Source organism: Amblyomma maculatum, chromosome 1 (assembly GCF_055883805.1).
Source record: "Amblyomma maculatum isolate TAMU_Amacu chromosome 1, ASM5588380v1, whole genome shotgun sequence".
Taxonomy (NCBI): Eukaryota; Metazoa; Arthropoda; class Arachnida; order Ixodida; family Ixodidae; genus Amblyomma; species Amblyomma maculatum.
In genome coordinates, this window is record NC_139344.1 from 196,663,392 (window position 1) to 196,682,853 (window position 19,462).

Sequence of the window (19,462 nt, forward strand, 5' to 3'; positions counted from 1 at the left end):
TGAACCCAGAAACGCAAGTTGGGGGAAAATGATATCTTAATATATCATAGTTGTTTGAAACAACAGAAGTCATATATCTGCAGTCTCAAACTCATCTTGCACTTGTTGGACATGTGGCAGAAATTTAAATGGAATCGCCTGTAAGGTGGCCTTTATTGTGATTGACAGACTTTTTGGGCTAGTTTTTCGTTGCTTCAGTATAGGGAAGTGGTGGATACTGACAGCATCGTTGTATCTGTAAAGTCCGATCATATGCACAATGAGCGTGGGGAAATTGGTATGCTTAGTGCGCTTTTTATGGTCAATGTTCATTATGTTCAAATGTCTTTGCAGATGGCTTCTGAGAGGGCCAGTTCAGAGTCGTCAGGTTCCAGTTCCAGTGACAGTAGTAGCCAGGAGAATGCTGAAAAGAAAGAAGAAAAGAACTGAAAATTTTTGTGACTTCAGTGCATATTTTGGTGTCGACACCAAGGTGTGAAAACATCTCATCAGTGTTAGATTATTATTATATTTTTTTTGTCATATCATGTGGATCATTGTACCTTGACCACCTCCATGGTTACAGTGATTGTATTATAGGCTAGTGGCTCTTGGGCATTGCACTCTGTGGAAGACTTTCTCTATTTTAGTGCTTGAACAGCAAGTAGGTTATGTCGTTGCATTTTTATTATGTGAATAAATGCCTTTGCCTGGGTGCTCAATTTTTGTCCAATTGTACAGTGAGGTTATGAGCACCTGTTTTTTTATTTTCTTTTTTGCTTCTTGTGAGGTCATCGGATCACTGTTTATATTTCTGCCACATTGTGGTAAAACAGTGCAACAGCAGTCTGTTAGCCGGTGCAGTTCATACTGTTTCGGTTTTTGGCATTGATATAAGTGCTGCCCTCGAACACCTAAAATAAAATTGTACATTAGTGTTGCATCCTCTTTGTTTTGGCATTTTTAATGCTGCCCAGCCACTTGCAAGCTTGCAAGTGGCTTTCTGCCACTTGCAAGCTCAGCTTTATGGAGCAGTTGTTTTTCCTACTGTGCTGAAAACTTGTGTTGCTGGTTCCTCTACAGCACTTTAAGATAAGTATGCTTCATCTGTTCAAAAGTTTGGCAGACTGAGGCCGTATGTTCTATTTTTCCTTCGTTCCTGGTATCGTTCACCATTGCACCTTTGGTCACCGATAAGCCATTATCAGTGACAGAGGTCCAAGAAGCAAAAGATAGGAAAAGAGGTTCAAAACGTGGCCCCTGGTTTCCATTTTGGTTGTGTGCAAACCTGTGTAGGTTGCAAAATAGCTGCATATCACACTAATAGAAGTTTTCTACTCTATGAATTGGCAGTAGTACCAACAGTTCTGCAAGTGTTGCTATTAGTCTCGGTACTTGCAAACTTGCTGTTCCCTTGTGGCAACAACTGTAAATTTTCTGTACATTTGTGGCCACAAATGTACAGCTTTCTGTATATTTGTCTGGCTGGAACACTTGCTGTGCAGCTCTGGAGCTTGTTCTAACTTAATAGACACTGCATCCCTCGATTGAGGGCAGCCTTTTATGCAAAAGCAATTCTAGCCTAGCATAATGGAACTCCTGTGAGCCGTTAGGAAACTTGTCAGACTGCAAAAACTGCATGAGTTATGGTTCTGCTGTGAAGACTACTTATCATCGAGCCCCTTTATCAATGACAAGCTTGTCGGGCCTACGGTAAACAAAATCATGCTTCAAGCGCCGCCGTGAATTGGTAGGGCAAAGGTGTCACTCACTAGGAAGTTTCTAAACAGTGTTGGAAAGCCATACAGGGCGTTTTTGAAGGTGAGCAAATTTCACCAACTAGCCTGCCAGAAGAGCCTATGCTAAGATTTAAAAATGAGCCCCAGCATTGCTCAAGCAAAAGAGCTATTGGCAGGAGGCAGTAAAGTATAAAAACTGAAGGACGAAAAGGATTGTCATCTATCGTTCCTGAAGGCACTATTGACCAGTGCTCGGGAATTTATTAGCATAGACGTAGGATCGAAAAGGATATGCACAAGATGGAGAGCGCAAATGTCGTGCCCATTAATCTGAATTCTAAATTAGTGGCACTGCTTGGGCCCATCCGAGTGGTAGGCTGCCAAGTCAAAATAGGCGAACGCTTTAGGTCTTAGTAGGTGTTCAGTTATGAAGCGCGCCAGCAAGCATTTTGTATGTTGCTAGTCCTCTACTCACCAAGAAGTCGCAGCTCTCATCATCATTCCCAATAACGTCTTGCGCAACACATGATGACTGTATTATTTACACAGATGCAGCCGTAACCCCAACAGGTGGTTCAGTTGCTTTTATAAGCCCAACCCACCCTCACCTGAACACCAATCGAAGTTACCTTACCGACGCCAAATCAACTCTTGCATTCGAACTGCAAGCTATCTTAAACGCCATAGAAGCGTTACCTGCTGACCCTACGTTTAAACAAGTACACATAATGACTCACTCTAAAGAAGCCTTAAAACATTTAAAGAAAGTCCATGGCACTCTTAGGGTCGCACAGACTATACATGCTGCTTGTCACCGTTACCCAGTGACTATAACCATTCACTGGGTTCAAGACAACAAAAATTTGAATACCATAACAGCAGATGTGCTTCCTCATGCAGAAGATGTGTCACAACCTATTCATGATTCCTTGCCACCGGATGCACTCCTGACCCATTTGACATCATCAGCATCCCTCAGGCAGCGTACACGTGCTCTAATTCCCCCGTGTACGTACCCCCTTCCCCCCAATCTAACAAGGGTGGAGGAGGTATCTGAGACGGCTGAGGGTCGGAGTGGCTCTTACGCCCGCCGTTCGACACCAGTGGCAAAGTACTACTATTCCAGTTACCGACAAATGCCCACACTGCGAAGAACCGGCTTGCGACACCACTGTACGGCATCTAAAATGGACATGCCCAGGAACTTCGCATATGCGCAACACCATTCTACAAAAAGCTGGACTTTCACCAAGTAATGACTCTCATTTCCACTTGTGGACAACAAACAACATTTATGCACGCAGTTTGTGTGACTTCTTGCACGTGGCTGCACTCCACACATTCCTGTGACGCTATACCACCACCTTTTATGCCGTGTGGCAAACTCAGCGCCATAAATAAATAAATAAATAGTCCGTTGCAAGTTGTTGCTAAGGGGAGCCTGTCTTACATATCTTTATATGCTTTGGTTGTTTGTCTTGCCACAGATGAGTGCGAAGTTGTAAAGGCATTCAACTTGCATAAAGAGGAATCAGATTAGCGACTAATTTAGACAGAGAAAAGTGCAACTATCAAAGGCATTTGACGTTAGAAACTTGCTCCAAATCATAATTCAAATGCTTCATAATTCTCGTTGTGTTGCTCCACAGCTGCTCATAGAGAAATAACCGATCCGCGCCATAGGCAACCTGCAATGGAGTTTGCTGAGACATGTGGCGCCACCTGGCAACCGACGGGAGCTAATACTGAGGCGGCGCAGAAGCAGACGCCGTATAAGTTGCGGCCGCTGTGTTCCTTCTGCGTTCGCGTTTTGTTATCCCAGTGAGTATGATTTACTCATTTAGTGACTTCAGTGGTCTCGCGCGATGCTTCGACTACTACGGATATGAACAAGAATAAAAATAAGCGCAAGGGCGGCGAGAAAGACTGCCACAATCACGAAGGAAACCTAAGCGTACCGCTTGCTGGGAGAACCTGGGGAGAATGATGAGAGAAGGAGATATTGGCTGCGAGAGAGTAATGTAGCTGATATTCGTTTTGTTATGGGGCCATTGGCGTACAGACGCCAAGAAGCTAAAATACGACGATTGCCCGTGAGCGGAGGAAACGGTATAAACTTCTGACTCGGGGAGTCGCACGCTGGTTGGGGCACACTGCTCAGTACGTGCTCCGCGCTGTAAAATGTGGCGTGTACTGGTATATGCTGTGCAAAATCGAGTGGCATACGTCCAGAAAAGCAAAGGCGCGCAGCCGCAGCATTTTATTCCAGCCGCATTTCAACGGAGGCGAAAAAAAAAAACATGTTCGTGGATCTGTGAACCGGATTTCTAATGCGGTGTCTATTCGGAACCACAAAGGCAAAATATCTTCAAAACTTTCAATTACAGATTTCAATAAGCATATTTATCTGTAAATTATTTCTTAAGGTGCTGAAAAAGTCGAAGTGGCGGAGTGTAGAGCCCCGTGATACTGTGTATGCTGAGGAAGGAACTTCGTTCTATCGTTCCGCGCCAAATATTTCTTTCACCGACTGCTCAAGCTACTCAAGAGTCTCTTGTCCCAGACGATAGACTATTTCATCATTAGTAGCAACAGTAAAAACTTCTAACTCTTAACGACCTCCTTTACGAAAGCTTTGCCGTTGAGTGCCAGCATTACCCGCCGGCTTTCCCCAAGATTGAGGTGCGGAGGTACAAATGCATGCCAGTTGTTAAGAGCTTTATTTTTTCAACGGTGTAGGAGGCCCCCTAATCCCCGCCCCCGGCACGCACAGTTTTCGGTGATGACGCACGTTACAACCGCACAGTGCTTGCAATCGCCACGACATCCGTAGCGGGTATGTACCGCACCATGCCTCCTGTAACTTCCGCGGCACTGTCGAAAGGTGCACCACGAACAAAAGTGTTCGTCATGGTATTAAACTGTAAAGCAAAACCGCGAGGAAATTATTATGCTGCTGTAATCAAACAGCAAGAACAAAAAAAGAAACGGCGATCAATCTCCTCTCAGGTTCTCTCTGCACTTTCAATGTTTGGGCATGAGGTGTGAACGCAATAGGTAAATGAAAAGCTACGTTTACTACATTTTTCATTCATTTAATTATTTCTTAATTCATCATCACATATCCGACCGATGCCCTGAGGGAATAAAGTTCGTTAAAAAAAATCAGTCTACACACGCGAAATTCAAAGCTGTGCGCGCGGGTGTTCCGTCGCGAGCGGCGCGCACTTCGCGGTGACGTCGACACAGTTTACGTTTTAAACGTGACCATTCTCGAACAGGCGGTGTCCTTTCGTCAGTATTATAGTTTTCGGAAGTAGCTCTGAAGACATTCGATTGCCTTAAAACCGCAGAAAATGAGAGCCGAGATGCTTCCAGCCGTACAACGCGAACGCAACCCGACCGCGCCGGCCTACTCAGATTACTCGGCGCCGCCGTTGGCGGCGCTGAACGCTGCGCTCCACTAGCGCCGCCTGGCCACTGCAGGTTGCCTATTGTTGACAAGCGCAGCTATTGCGGCCTGCCATTCGTAAGTACAACCGTACAACCTGAGAGCTTGCATGACGCGATGCATGCTGGGTAATATGTCATGATGATGTCGCTGGCAGCAGACGGCGGGCAGCGCAGCTAGCCAGGCTGAATCACGGCCGGTCTCGGGGGAGAGTGCGCGCTCTCTCCCTCGAGACCGGCCGTGGCTGAATATTTGAGCAAGTCGTTTTCGACGGTCCACCGAGTAAATGCGGCTTTTCGTGCGCTGTCCTTACGTGCGTGCAATTGCCGGCAGATTCTTAAACGTACGCGCCGACGCTGTGCCAGAAAAATCGGGTGCGCTATGAAGAAATGTCAGTGCGACGCGGACCTGTTCAACCTACGCGAGAACGAATGACTGCACTATGCGTCTGGACCTGGCCGCCCGTCGAGATAGGCGACATTCATTATTTCTAGTTCTGGCAAGTAGTTTGATACTTGCCCGGATTGCCGTCGATCTCACATGTGTTGGCCCGTGCGAACCATTCGCGTCGGCGTCGCTACAGGAATCCCTTGCCTTCTCGCCCTCGTGCAGACGTGTTTTCGGAATCGCGAAGAACCCGCAGTAGGCCTATCCGATCGCTCCAGCATCGTCTGCTCGCACTACGCGACCATGTAGACGTGGCTGTGTGGTAGTGCCATGCTGCGTTGTCTGCTACCAGCGACAACATCGTGGCAAATTAATCAGTATGCATCGCTTCATACAAGCTCCCTATATGGTGTGGTGGCTGTGCAAGAACATTCGCGCGACAGCGGGCAGCGAGGGATCACTAGAGACTGCCTGAAACGTCGGCCTTAAACACTGCCTTTTTTGTCTAGCACTATGCACTCACTGCAATGTTAATGAATTGAAAAGCCTTCCCACGATGGAAAGTGAACAGCTCCATGCCGGAAATTGACAAGGTAAGGCATATCCTCAAGGGTATCGCGGATGATGCGTTCCACATCCTGTTCTGCACGGACTGCTCTACTGTCGATTCGGTGCTTCAAGTTTGCCGAAGATTCGAGCAGGCTAAACAACGACGCCTGGTACATCGCTTTCAGCGCCTTCCGAACACGGCAGCTACATCATCCTGCGATGATCTGGCTCCTCTGCAACAGCCTTCTCAGTCCACAACAATGACTCGTCAGGCAAGAACTCGAGGCCTTAGCTCCTGCACCACTCCCATCTCCAGTGCCCGACACCGTGGCCATGATACAGGCTCTTGTCCGCCAGGAACTTGCCAACGTCGGTCTTTCCTCCAACCCCGTACCGTCGTCGTCACCATCGCATCCTGTTCCTGTAGTGGTTGCTACAACCACTAGTCAAGCTCCCCCACGTCGCTACGTTAGTCGCAATCCTGCAGAGTGGCGCACCTCAGATGACAGGCCAATTTGTTTTATTTGCTGTCGAGCCAATCACACTTCACGTTATTGCCGCAGTCGCATCTTCCCGGCCCCTCATTCTTATTACAACGCTGACCGTCGGTACTACTACAGACCTCGACGCTTCCCTGCCTAACCTGAACAGCTCCGCCCCGCATATGATGGACCTGGACACTTCCCTCCTCACCCAGATGAACCTCACACCGAAGCCGTCTCAAGTGTCCGTCACTCCAGCCGATCTCAATCTCCACGGTCTCGTCGATCTCGTTCACCGCTGCCTTGTCGCAACTCCTCCCCATCATACGCCGGCGCCCACTCGGGAAACTAGCGAGTGCAGCGCCCGGGAGTGACGCTGCATTACCGACCCGGACAACTCGGAACTGACCCTCGCACCCAGACGTAACCTCATTGACATTTTTGTGGACGGAGTCTTAGTTTCTGCCCTTATTGACACTGGCGCCCACATTTCCGTCCTCAGTTCCTCGCTCCGTAAACGCCCCAACAAAGTCCTCACACCCGCTTCCTCATCTACCGTTCGTTGCTGATGGCAACACAGCTGCTGTGATTGGTATGTGTACTGCGAGAATTACCATTGCCGACCGCCATATCCCTGTGCTATATACAGTCCTCACCAGTTGCCCTCACGACGTTATATTAGGACTCGACTTTTTAACTGCATATTCCGCGCTCATTGACTGTTCTTCTGGACTACTTCATCTGGACCTGCCACTCTGTCCTGACAAACAGGCCTCTGATACTTCAACGCTCCGTCTCCGCTCCTCTACATTTACTCGTCTGCCACCAGAAGCTGCAGTGTATGTGCTCATGTCGCCTTTCCCCTCCGTTCCTGATGGCGACTACGTTGTTTGCCCCATAACCGACGTGACCCTGCAGCATAGAATCGCTCTCCCTCATAACATCGTGCACGTAGAAAATAGCAACGCTTATATTCCAGCCTTGAACTTCGGCCTTTTTGTGCACGTTCTTCCTGAGGGCATTACTCTCGCCGAACTGACCCCACTGTCTGACGTCACAGTTGCCGCTCTTTTACCTGACCCTACTGCTAAAGTGTCAACACGACCTGCATAGTCTCCACCTCCGGAGGCCCGCATATCAGGAATGGTTGCACCTAACTTGCGCCCTGACCGTGCTACAGCACTTACGAGTCTTCTGAATTCGTACAGCGATATTTTCGATTTTGGTGACTGCCCCTTAGGACAAACGTCCTTCGTTACACATTGGATCGACACCGGAGACGCCCGCCCAATTCACAGAAGACCTTATCGAGTCAGTCGCCATTTCTGAACGACGCGTCAAAGAAGATGAAGTGGACAAGATGTTAGCAAAAAACAACATAGAGCCTTCGAGCAGTCCCTGGGCGTCGCCTGTCATGCTTGTTAAAAAGGACAATACCTGGAGATTCTGCATTGATTACCGACACCTCAACAAAATCACAAAGAAAGACGTTTACTCCCCAGGATAGATGATGCCCTCGACTGCTTGCACGGTGCCAGTTATTTCTCTTCCTTTGATCTTCGTTCCGGTTATTGGCAGATCGCAGTCAACGAACGAGACCGAGAGAAGACCGCCTTCGTCAATCCCGACGGCCTGTATCAATTCAAGGTGATGCCTTTCGGCTTGTGTAATGCGCCCGCAACATTCGAGCCATGATGGATTCTCTCCTGCGCGGCTTGAAATGGACGACGTGCTTGTGCTATCGTTGACGTAATTGTATTTTCTTCTACATTCGAGAGCCATCTCCATCGCCTTGTTGCCATTCTTGGCGTCTTCCGAAGAGCTGGCCTTCAGCTGAACTTGAAGAAATGTAGCTTCGGCCGACGTGAACTCAAGGTGCTCGGTCACGTGGTCGACGCCCGTGGCGTTCAACCCGATCCAGACAAAATACGTGCTGTAAGTGCATTTCCTACACCCCGTTGTACCAGTGACGTGCGTAGTTTTCTTGGGCTTTGCTCCTATTTTCGGCGGTTTGTACCCAACTTTGCGGAGACGGCTCGTCCACCCACCAATCTTTTGAAGAACGACGCTCCATTTTGCTTGGACCAAGAACAATCCCAAGCCTTTTCTGCGCTCATTGCAGTCCTCACCAACCCGCCCGTCCTGGTACACTTCAATCCTTCGGCACCAACGGAGGTACGCACCGACGCCAGTGGTCACGGTATTGGTGCCATACTCGCCCAACAGCAGATGGGTCGCTCTCGCGTCATTGCTTATGCCAGTCGCCTCCTTTCTGCGGCTGAACGAAATTACTCGATCACAGAACGTGGGTGCTTAGCCCTCGTGTGGGCCATTACAAAGTTTCGCCCTTACTTGTTTGGCCGCCCGTTCTCCGTCATCACCGACCACCATGCCTTATGCTGGCTTTCTACGCTGAAGGACCCTACTGAACGACTGGGCCGTTTGGCCCTCCGCCTTCAGGAATACACTTTTTCTGTTGTCCACAAGTCTGGCCGGCTGCACGCTGACGCCGATTGCCTGTCCCGCAACCCGGTAGATCCGCCACCTGCGAGCGAGTGCGACGATGACACGTATGTGTTGGCCATCTCTGACCTTCAAACATTCGCCATGAGCAGCGCTTAGATCCCAAGCTTTACAGCATTATCAATCGCCTCAGCACTGATCACCTTGATGCTACCCTGCTCTGTTTGTGCTCCACAACGGCACCTTATACCGACGGAATATGCGACCAGATGGCGCCGAGCTTCTGCTCGTAGTCCCCGAACACCTGCGTACCACCTTTCTTCAACAGCTGCACGACGCACCCACAACGGGTCATCTTGGCGTATCTCGTATAGCGTCCGCCGCCGCTTCTTTTGGCCAGGCCTCTATCGCTCTGTTCATCGTTACGTAGATTCTTGTGACCGGTGTCAGCGACGGAAGAAGCCCTCGGTTATGCCTGCTGGATCCCTGCAGCCGATCGACATCCCAGTAGACCCGTTTTCCCGAGTTGACCTTGACCTCCTCGGGCCTTTCCCACTTTCTGCGTCGGGTAATAAATGGATTGCGGTGGCCACGGATTATACTACGCGCTACGCTGTCATCCGAGCGATACCCACCAGCTGTGCAACTGACGTGGCTGCGTTTCTTCTCCACGACGTCATCCTGCTCTATGGTGTTCCACGCCAGCTGCTCACTGACCGTGGCCGTTGCTTTCTTGCTCGAGTAGTCGACGAAATTCTTCGGTACTGCTCCATTAAGCACTATTTTACCACCGCTTACCACCCACAAACGAACGGCCTCACCGAACGCCTCAACCGCACGCTCACGGACATATGCTGTCAATGTATGTCTCGGATGATCACCGTGACTGGGATATTACTTTGCCGTTTGTAACGTTCGCGTACAATTCCTCTCGTCACGACACATTGGGCTACTCACCGTTTTATCTTCTATACGGCCGCAACCCTCCCCTTCCTTTTGACAGCGTACTGCCTCCCACCGCTAACACCAGTTGCTACGTTCGTGACGCCATCTCCCGAGCTGACGCCGCCCGTGTTTTTGCTCGCCGCCGACTGGCCTCCTCCTAAAATTCTCAAAAACGGCGCCATGATTCTCGCTACCGGGATGTCCACTACTCTCCTGGCTCTCTCGTCTTGCTCTGGACTCCCGCTCGTAAAGTTGGGCTGTGTGAGAAGCTCTTGCCACGCTACGCAGGACCCTACCGTGTTTTACGGCCAGTCACTCTCCTGTGACATACGAGGTCGCCCCTGTACATCCGCCGCGACAGTCCTCTATGCCACGCACCGAGATTGTTCATGTCGCCAGAATGAAGCCGTACTACCCCTGCAGTAGTTCGTCCTAGTGCGCACCGGGACTGTGCTTTTCGTAGGGGGGGGGGGGGTAATGTGACATATACGCCATTCATCGCGGGACGTTAAAGAAGACAACGATCAGCAACAGTGACACAGAAGACAACAAAGTGGTATCAACGTTTAGTGCTAGAAGGTTGACGCTGCTGTGCCTCTGTGCTTTATGTGCTGTGTCATCCTGGACTAACGTTCGTGCACTCACCTTGCCACGTATCAATATCAACGTTATATAGTTTATACGAAACAAAAAGTAGCCATGAGTAAAGCAGAAATTTCGGCGGGTTATTAGGTATTCCTTTCACTCGCAGTGCACCAAGTCGGTTTGTTTTGTTTATGTGAACTTCGTCATTCGTCCCGTCTTGGTGCGCTGTGAGCGCAACAAATTCAATCGTGGCGGCACCGTGGCGTTCAGTAGTTTGGAAACTGTTATTGTTCGCTTGATCGTTCCGTTCAATTTCAATTTGGTTCCTTGCACTTTCTCAACATTTGAGAGAGTGAAGAATGTACTCTCTCCTTTTACGTTTTTTTTACATGTATGTCGATTGCTTTTGCGTCTCATTTTTGGTGCCTGATATTGTTTCCATGTATTGCGAACGGACAGGTTTATGAGAATTGCTTAAAAGTGTCGTTCACACCAATAACTGAAAATCCCGTAATTACACAAAACAAACTTTTGTTCCTTCTTGTTTTCTGCAATAATTTGGGAAGGACGAGTAAACACCGGTTCTTAAACGTTCTGTGAAAATCTATGATGATTCCCTTCTCGCAATATTTCACTCCTAAAATATTATTCATAAGAGAAAATTTTCTGCATCGAACATGTATCACTGTGTGCGCCTCGATGTGTAGTAGGTGCATATGTATACTTATTAAATGGGGCTGAATTATACCTAACTAGCCAACTTATTATATAAATATTCGATACCTATTTTGCGCACCTATTTGTTGGTGCATAAAAGGAAATGCAATAAAAGAAAGCCACCAGTTGTTCCTGGACTTCAAGTGGTCGCTGGAGCTTTTGAGCACCGGTCGCCTCGGGCACTTAGTCACTCGCCTCCGCTGCACCGTTGCGGAGCGCGTGTTGAGAAGCGCTTCCTTTAGTTTGGTTCAAGGACCTGAACTTTGGTTCGATGATCTGAACTATGCCACAGCACGCAACGCCGGTTCGAGGCGCCGCGATAGGAAGTGATGTCCATGCTACACAAACGTTCCCACTGCTCTAAAAGCGTCTTAGGGGTCCACAAGCTGCACCGTGCCATTTCACAAAAGAGCAGACACCCCGTTCAGCGGTTCTCAAAGATGCGCGGAAAAAAGCTGTACTCCTCCATCGCTCTTCCGTTCTTCTCTCTAAAAAAAAAAGGAAGAAAATTTGAGGACCACCGTGGTTCCAACATCCTAGAGCACGTAGCCGGCGCTCGTACTCTGTGTTCATTTTGAAAGCGTGCGTTCACCGACACACTCTGACTTTCTCGCGTCGCATCTTGTTCGTCGTGGCACGGCCGCTCGATGGAAGCGCACTGGGTGCGGCCTGTTGCGTCGCGCCGCCGTCAATGGGCAAACGCGTCCTTGGGGAGTTTACAGTTGCGCCCGCTATTTCTGCTGAGGGCGCCACCGTTCGGGGACACGTCGCCGCCGGGGTCGCCGGCTCTGAGCGCGCGGTTTGCTTCTTTTCTGGACGCGTTCGCCTCGTGTCTGCGTGTAAACGCAAACTTTTTTTGTGTGCGCGTGTGCAAACACGTTAACGTTTAGACGGGATGCGTTTGTTTTTTAAGGCTAAAGCCATTCTAGGCTCATGGAGCGAAAATTTGTGCGCAGAAGCTGTGGCTGTAATCTGTGCATCGCATCTGTGCACTGGTGTGTCTGTCGCAAAAGCGGACGTGCAAAGAGGGAGATTAAGAATGAAAATTATTGATGGTGATAGGTAATCAATAAAAGTTATAAATAGACATTGATAGAGGTAATGACTAATGCTAATGACTAATAATGGGTAATAATGACTAAAATGATTTGTAATGACCAGTATATCAAACTATGGCATGTAATGACCACAATTGATTAGAAATGAGTACAAGTGCTTAGCGATGTGTGGTGATGACTATAATAGCTAGGCATGACTCATCATTACTGCTAATGACTATGAAATTACCAATATGTGAAAGGATGACCTTTAATGACCACTGCTGATTCTAAATGAGTAACCTTCTCAGTTATGAGTGGTAAGGGCTACAATGACTACGCAGGCAGACGCATCATGACTGGGAAACGACCAATATATCAAACGACGACTTGAAATGAACTGTGGCAAACGATGAGAGGCAAATGATAAGACAAGGGTAGGCTTTCGCCGTCCTCCGCTTAAGAGCTGCCATTGAATTTGCTACAAGGGACAGCAGATTGGACTTGTTGGTGATAAATTATAGGTTAACAGTACAAACAACGTGACGGGAACATAGGAGAAGAGGCGGCACAACCGCGCTAGTTGTGTCGTCCTCTTTTCCTGTGTACCCGTCACGTTGTTAACTTATTTAGTTGCCATAAAGCTGGCCAGTGAACTAAGATTCTTACCAATGTGTTGTGAAGCAGATGAACATGATGAGGTAGCACCAGAAGCTTTTCTCGTAGGTTATGCTGCGAGGACATATCAGAAAACGGTACGAAGCGTTTTTTTTTTTATATAAGCATAGAATTTGTTCTATATTTTGCCGCGCTAGGCTGAGTGGCCTTGCAGGCAAAGTAGTCTGCGCATACAACATTTGTTTATACTCTTGAGACTGTTTGAGCCGATGCGATAAACTGAAAAGCCCCGTTCCACAGAAAATCCGGCGCCCGCTCTGTCGGCGTAAAGTTCGAAAAATACCTCTCTGGTAAGAGGCACGTTCGTTGGTGATATGGCCAGACACCTTTGGCGCATTGAGAACACGACATGTTCAATGTGGTTGCCAAATCAGAGAGAGTCAATATGATGTAAGGGTGAAATCGGAATTATTGAAAGTGGGACCCTTAGATCCCAAGTCAGGCACACTATACTCTTATAGGGCATGTTCGTACGGCTTCAGTAAAAAGGGGCTTTATATAGCTATGTGTAGGGTGCTATTTCATATAATGCGGTGGCTTAAGGCTGCATTCTAATGATATATGCGACAGAGGCAGCAATTACGGGAGACGGTGAATAAGCAGGTAGCAAAGAGCGGGTACTCTAACGAGGCTCTGCAAGGAGATTTAAGAACCCCAAGTTTTGTTTATCACTACCAGGTTGTTGCTTAATTTATGCGATATTTGGTGATGGTTTTGAGGCGACATGTCAGTCATGCAAAAGCCTGTTGCAGGAAATATGTCAACTGAACCAGTTACAGGTTGATGAAAACCAAAGACAATGGAGGCTTGATGTACCCCGCAAAGAAAGTAATCAAGCTTTGTCAGCTTACGAGTACCTTCATTAACAGGAGGATGAAGTCTTAAAAGGTCCGGCGAAGTAGCAAGCTGTGTAAACTTTTGATTTCATCATTTTTTTCTCACTGTACACAGTACCTGTAGCTAATCTATGAAAACAATGATCGTGCCCATGCTGAGGCGCTATGCAAGATATGGTTAAGTTGCGGCACCCACTGACTGCGAGCTGGGCTGGAAATGTCAACTCAACAGTGGAACGACATTTATGGCTATAGCATAAACCTCTCTCATGAAAGGTTTTCCATCTGCGATTGGTAATTTTCTTCCTTTTTTGTGCGACCACTTAATAAACGTACTCGGCTGCTCGCTGAATCTCGGCTGCAGTTGCGCTCTGAAGCGTGAACATTCTTGTGATCGCAGCTAAGAGTTTCACAACAGGAACACTCGATGCGCGTTCTTCCATTGAAAATTACAAACCTGCAGAAATTTTACGGGTATGCGAGCTGCCAATAAAAATGGTAATACAAACTTTCGGCGCATATACGTAGCACCTTGAGGCAGACCGGCTTTATGAAGCGCGCTTAGTTCGGTGATGCAAAATGCGAGAAGCCATGATGGATAGCCTTCTGGCGTAAAAAGATTAAGGGCTCCAACTGAGTCGAAGATTCCAGGTTATCATGTAGATTTAACCTAACAAACATCTTCATATTTCCAACGTAACATTTGTCAGAATGAGATAGAAAGGTTAGTTACATGTCGTATTTTCACAGAGGTTGCTCACAGTAGGAAAACATATTTTTATTCGATAGCGCTGTCAGCTTAGAACAGGTTTACATAAATTTGTGTATAAAAGCTGTATGCAGGAATGAGTAAATGGTATGAAAATGACCCACGGAATTCGCGACATAGTTAAGTGGTTATGCATTAGGCTACCATGGCAGCTGAACAACTTCGAATTGTTCACAGCCGGTTGACATTTTCGTGTGACAAACAACTTGATCCGAATGCAACATCACGGTAATGCGAGCTCTCCAATCGAGTGGCCTTGACCCACCGTCACATTAAGTTTTTCGGGGTACACTCCAGTATACATCGTTGCCGAGCAAGCGCTAAATGCCGACATGGTCACACTAGACATGACAGTATATACTAATTCGTGTTGCCTAATTGTCTGAAGCGGAGCTCTTATATCCTTAAAATAAAAGGCTTCTACCACGCCGACGCCTCCCTGAAAGCGCAGCCAGGCGCAGCTCTCCGCGCGCGGCTGTCCCCGAACGGTGGCGCCGCGGCGGCGGCGACGGGAAGTAGGCGCATCCCGCCGGTTTCGGGCGAAGTAGCAGGCCGCACCTAGTGCGCTTCCATCGAGCGGCCGTAATCGTGGTGTGTGTGGCCTCGGTGACCGATCGAACAATGAGTGACTCGCCTGATCAACAGCAACTGATTTTCCAAAAGTACCTTCAAACTCGCATCTAGAAGGCGGCTATTAGAGAAGGTAGTACAGACAAACCGTATAGACGATATCTAAAGCTTTTTGAAAGATCACTGGCCGCTGCAAATGTGAAGTACGCTGTACAGAACTTCACGAAAAGCATTACCGAAATGTAAGAGTATTCCTTCAATTTTTGAGATCAGCAGCTTAAAGGGTCAAAAGCAAAACTTATTTTATAGTATACAGATATAATATTAGGCTTCCGGATAATTAGGACAATCGCCTATTCCGCGTGAAACATTGCTCAAGCTGGACAAGCGCTGTTATTTTATTTATCTCGACCGTCGCTTCAGATGGGATTCCCTGCTACTGTACACAATTAGATAAAATCCTTAATGAGAGGAGTACTGCTGAGATGAACACTGTCGAACGTCCCGAGGACCCAGTGTTTGAACCGGCGCCTTCTATACTAGTTCCATGGCTGCAGTACTGCAGAGAAATATAGAAGCGCTGAAGATGTTCAATTCTCTTATTTTTCACTGCCATCCAGTTGAAATGCTGCTTGAAAATAAAGATTTAGTTCAGGCTACTTTCCAGAAGATAGTGGCAGCCGTGCCCAAAAGTTCCGGGCACGCTTTAAGGGGCTCACCAACAAAAGGGTGCTCCTGATTCAAACCCTTACCAAAGCGAAGACGCCCCCAGATTAATTAGTTATGACTATTCTAGAAAACAAACTAGTTCAGTTTGATTTTATTCATAATTATCGCATTTTTGTGTGTGTGTGTGTGTGGTTGCACACTGTTCTAGCTTTCAAAAAGATTCCCAATGAACAAATGAGTTCAGTTTGGGCGATTGTAAACTTTCGTTGCATGGATTAAGGACAATTTGCAGATTGTTTTTTTTTTTTTGCTCTTATATGCTTTGCTAGATTATTTTTGCTGCTTGAGTATGTATTTGTTTGCAAACACGTTTTTGAATAGTTGCGTACTTTTGTCTCCATACCCCAGATATAAAAATAATATTGAGGTCATCTTTTTGCATGTTTCAAAACGCAGTTCTTAACAAGCCATTCTCAATAGTGCTTAACATTCAAAGGAACCATGCCCACATCAGCCCTACCGGGGTGGGGCAGTGGTTAGGGCGCTCTACTAATGTGCCCGAGGATGCGGGATCGAATCCCGGCCTCGGCGGCCGCTTTTCGATGGAAGCGAAAAGCAAAGCGCCCATGTTCTGAGCCATGTCAGTGCACGTTAAAGAATCCCATGTGGCCAAAATGTACGCACCCCTCCACTACGGTGTCTCTCATAGCCTGAGTTGCTTTGGGGCATTAAGCACCACAAACCAAACCATACACATGTCTGTACTTGCATATGTTTGTATCACAATAGCAGAGAGATAAATAATTTGAAAATCGATTGATGGATCAAACAGGGGTGTATAAGGAGCAGGCATATTCAAAATTGAACTCGGGTTATGTTTCTCTGCTAATGTTCCGGTCAATCAACCTGGTATTATGGGTACATTTTAAACAAATTGCACTCGAAGTATCTCTAGGTAAATGCTTTCTTAGAAAAAAAAATATAGCAAAGCTGGTCCTGAGCCATAACTATGTATGATTATATGTAACGAAGATCCACAAGACGTCTTTGTACTCTGTCAAAACTAGCGCAAAAAAACAAAAACAACAACGAATGAATACAGAAAGGTTGTTCGACAGCGCGCAGCCTAGAAGCAGACATTCGCATTCAGCTGTGACGCCGCCGCCGACTGACCGCGCGCTCGGTAAAGTGGTGGAGTAGAGGCACATGACAGCAGTGAGGGACCGTCCCAGTGGAGGATGCTGTGAGATTTGTGTCGCCCTATATATGTATCGGGTGTTGACAATGGTGATGTAGCTATTCTCTTTATATCGGGCGGTTGCAGTGAATGACACACGCAGGCACGCACGCACGCACGCACGCACGCACGCACGCAAGCACACACACACACACACACACACACACACACACACACACACACACACACACACACACACACACACACACACACACACACACACACACACACACACACACACACACACACACACACACACACACACACACACACACACACACACACACACACACACACACACACACACACACACACACACACACACACACACACACACACACACACACACACACACACACACACACACACACACACACACACACACACACACACACACACACACACACACACACACACACACACACACACACACACACACACACACACACACACACACACACACACACACACACACACACACACACACACACACACACACACACACACACACACACACACACACACACACACACACACACACACACACACACACACACACACACACACACACACACACACACACACACACACACACACACACACACACACACACACACACACACACACACACACACACACACACACACACACACACACACACACACACACACACACACACACACACACACACACACACACACACACACACACACACACACACACACACACACACACACACACACACACACACACACACACACACACACACACACACACACACACACACACACACACACACACACAAGCACGCACGCAAGCACATAGAAATACAGGACCGAAGTCACAGAATGAAGCAAGTTGTTCGTCCTGAAGCTAGCTGATATTTCACACGCTGTGTCGCTGTTGTGGCTATGTGCTTTCGCGGTCAGGGCAACGTATTTAGCGGCCGCCGGTGCAACATGCAGGCTTGCTGTAGTGAAAAATAGGGGGCTCGATGGGAGGGCCGACACAAATCTCACAGCATCTTGCACATGGGTGGTCCCAGACTGCTGTCACGTGCCTTTACGCCACCACTTTACTGAGCGCGCGGTCGGTCGGCGGGGGTGGTGGCGGTGAAAGACATTTATTGGCTCAAAAGAGCATTTACAGGGAGGTATGATTGGACCAGCCATTAAGAGGCCAGTCCTCAAAAGCACTAGGTGGGGTCCTTAGTACGGAACTCCAGTGTCGTCGGGCGCTGCCCGGGTGCGCTCAACCAAGGCCTTTTGGGCCTGTAGAGCTAGGTCAGAGCATCCGAGCAGGGTCGCTTCGCAGTCCTCCCGTGTGGGGTTGGGATGAGGGGGGATAGCAGGGTTCGAGGGACAGGCTCACACCATATGGTAAATGCCCGAAGACGTCTCCGCACAGTGCGGACAGCTGCCCGAGAAAAAGTGGTCGAAGTGTTTGAGAGCTGCCGGGCACAGCAAAGTATTTGTATAAAGGCGGAGCAGAAGCCGCTCCTCCGCCTTTGAGAGGCCTTTACACGGGCGGGGATAAATGCCGTGGCCAGATTGATATAGTAAAACAATATCTTTGAAAGAATGAGCTGGAGTGAATCGAGTTCCTGATCATCGGGGTCGGAGGGGAATGCCCGGTGAGAGAGCGCGCGGGCGGCGGCGTCAGCTGCCTCACTTCCCTCAAGGCCCATGTGAGCAGGAGCCCAAATGATATTCCGGTGAGCAGGGTTCCCGGTGTAGACGCTGTTTTGGAGAAGGTGATAGGATATAGGTACGGCACCCAGCCCAGCTCGACATTCCGACAGGCCCCCCGCGAGTTGGAAATAATTGTTTTGGAAGTGGGATGAGCTGTAGCTAATGCATTGGCGACCTCCTCCGCATGTGGTATGTTACGGGCTCGAAAAGTAAGTCCGTTCATTAGTTCGGATTGGTGGACGACTGCAGCCGTATACTATCCCCCATGGTGGGGACCGCAGGCATCCACGTAGAATACGCCGGGCTTCGATCCATAGTGACGAGCCAGGGCTACCGCCCGCGCCAGGCGCCGGCCATTATGGTCCTCATGGGTCACGTTTGCGGGAAGAGGGCGCACGTGGAGGGCGCATCTCCACTGGTATGGAATGCGTACGCGCTCTTCCATGAGAGTGATGTGTTGTGTATGTAGTCGGGCAAGTAGGCGGCGACCCGACGATGTCTTCAGAGACGTGTATATTGGTTTGTCAAGTGGGCTTCCCGGAGATCCTGAAACGTGTTCACCATGCCCAGACCCAGGAGACGCTGGTTGGAGGTGTTCACGGGGAGGTCTAAGGACCGTTTAATAATTTTGCGGAGGATGGGGGGGGGGGAGGGGGGGACTTCGAGTGCATCCTCGTC

The 19,462-nt window shown here is 48.4% G+C and overlaps 1 protein-coding gene and 1 pseudogene across 1 annotated transcript in view; one reads left to right on the plus strand and one right to left on the minus strand.

Annotated features, from left to right (window-relative positions):
• Hsc70-5 (Heat shock protein 70 cognate 5) overlaps positions 1–922 on the plus strand; it is a 39,221-nt gene extending 38,299 nt beyond the window's left edge. Inside the window, exon 15 of the mRNA XM_084589984.1 lies at positions 334–922. Coding sequence (XP_084446110.1) covers positions 334–429 — 96 coding nt within the window. The 3' untranslated portion in view covers positions 430–922. The remainder of the gene's footprint in view (positions 1–333) is intronic.
• A 17,379-nt stretch (positions 923–18,301) lies between these two features.
• On the minus strand, positions 18,302–19,229 carry LOC146205337 (uncharacterized; annotated as a pseudogene).
• Positions 19,230–19,462: the final 233 nt, after the last annotated feature.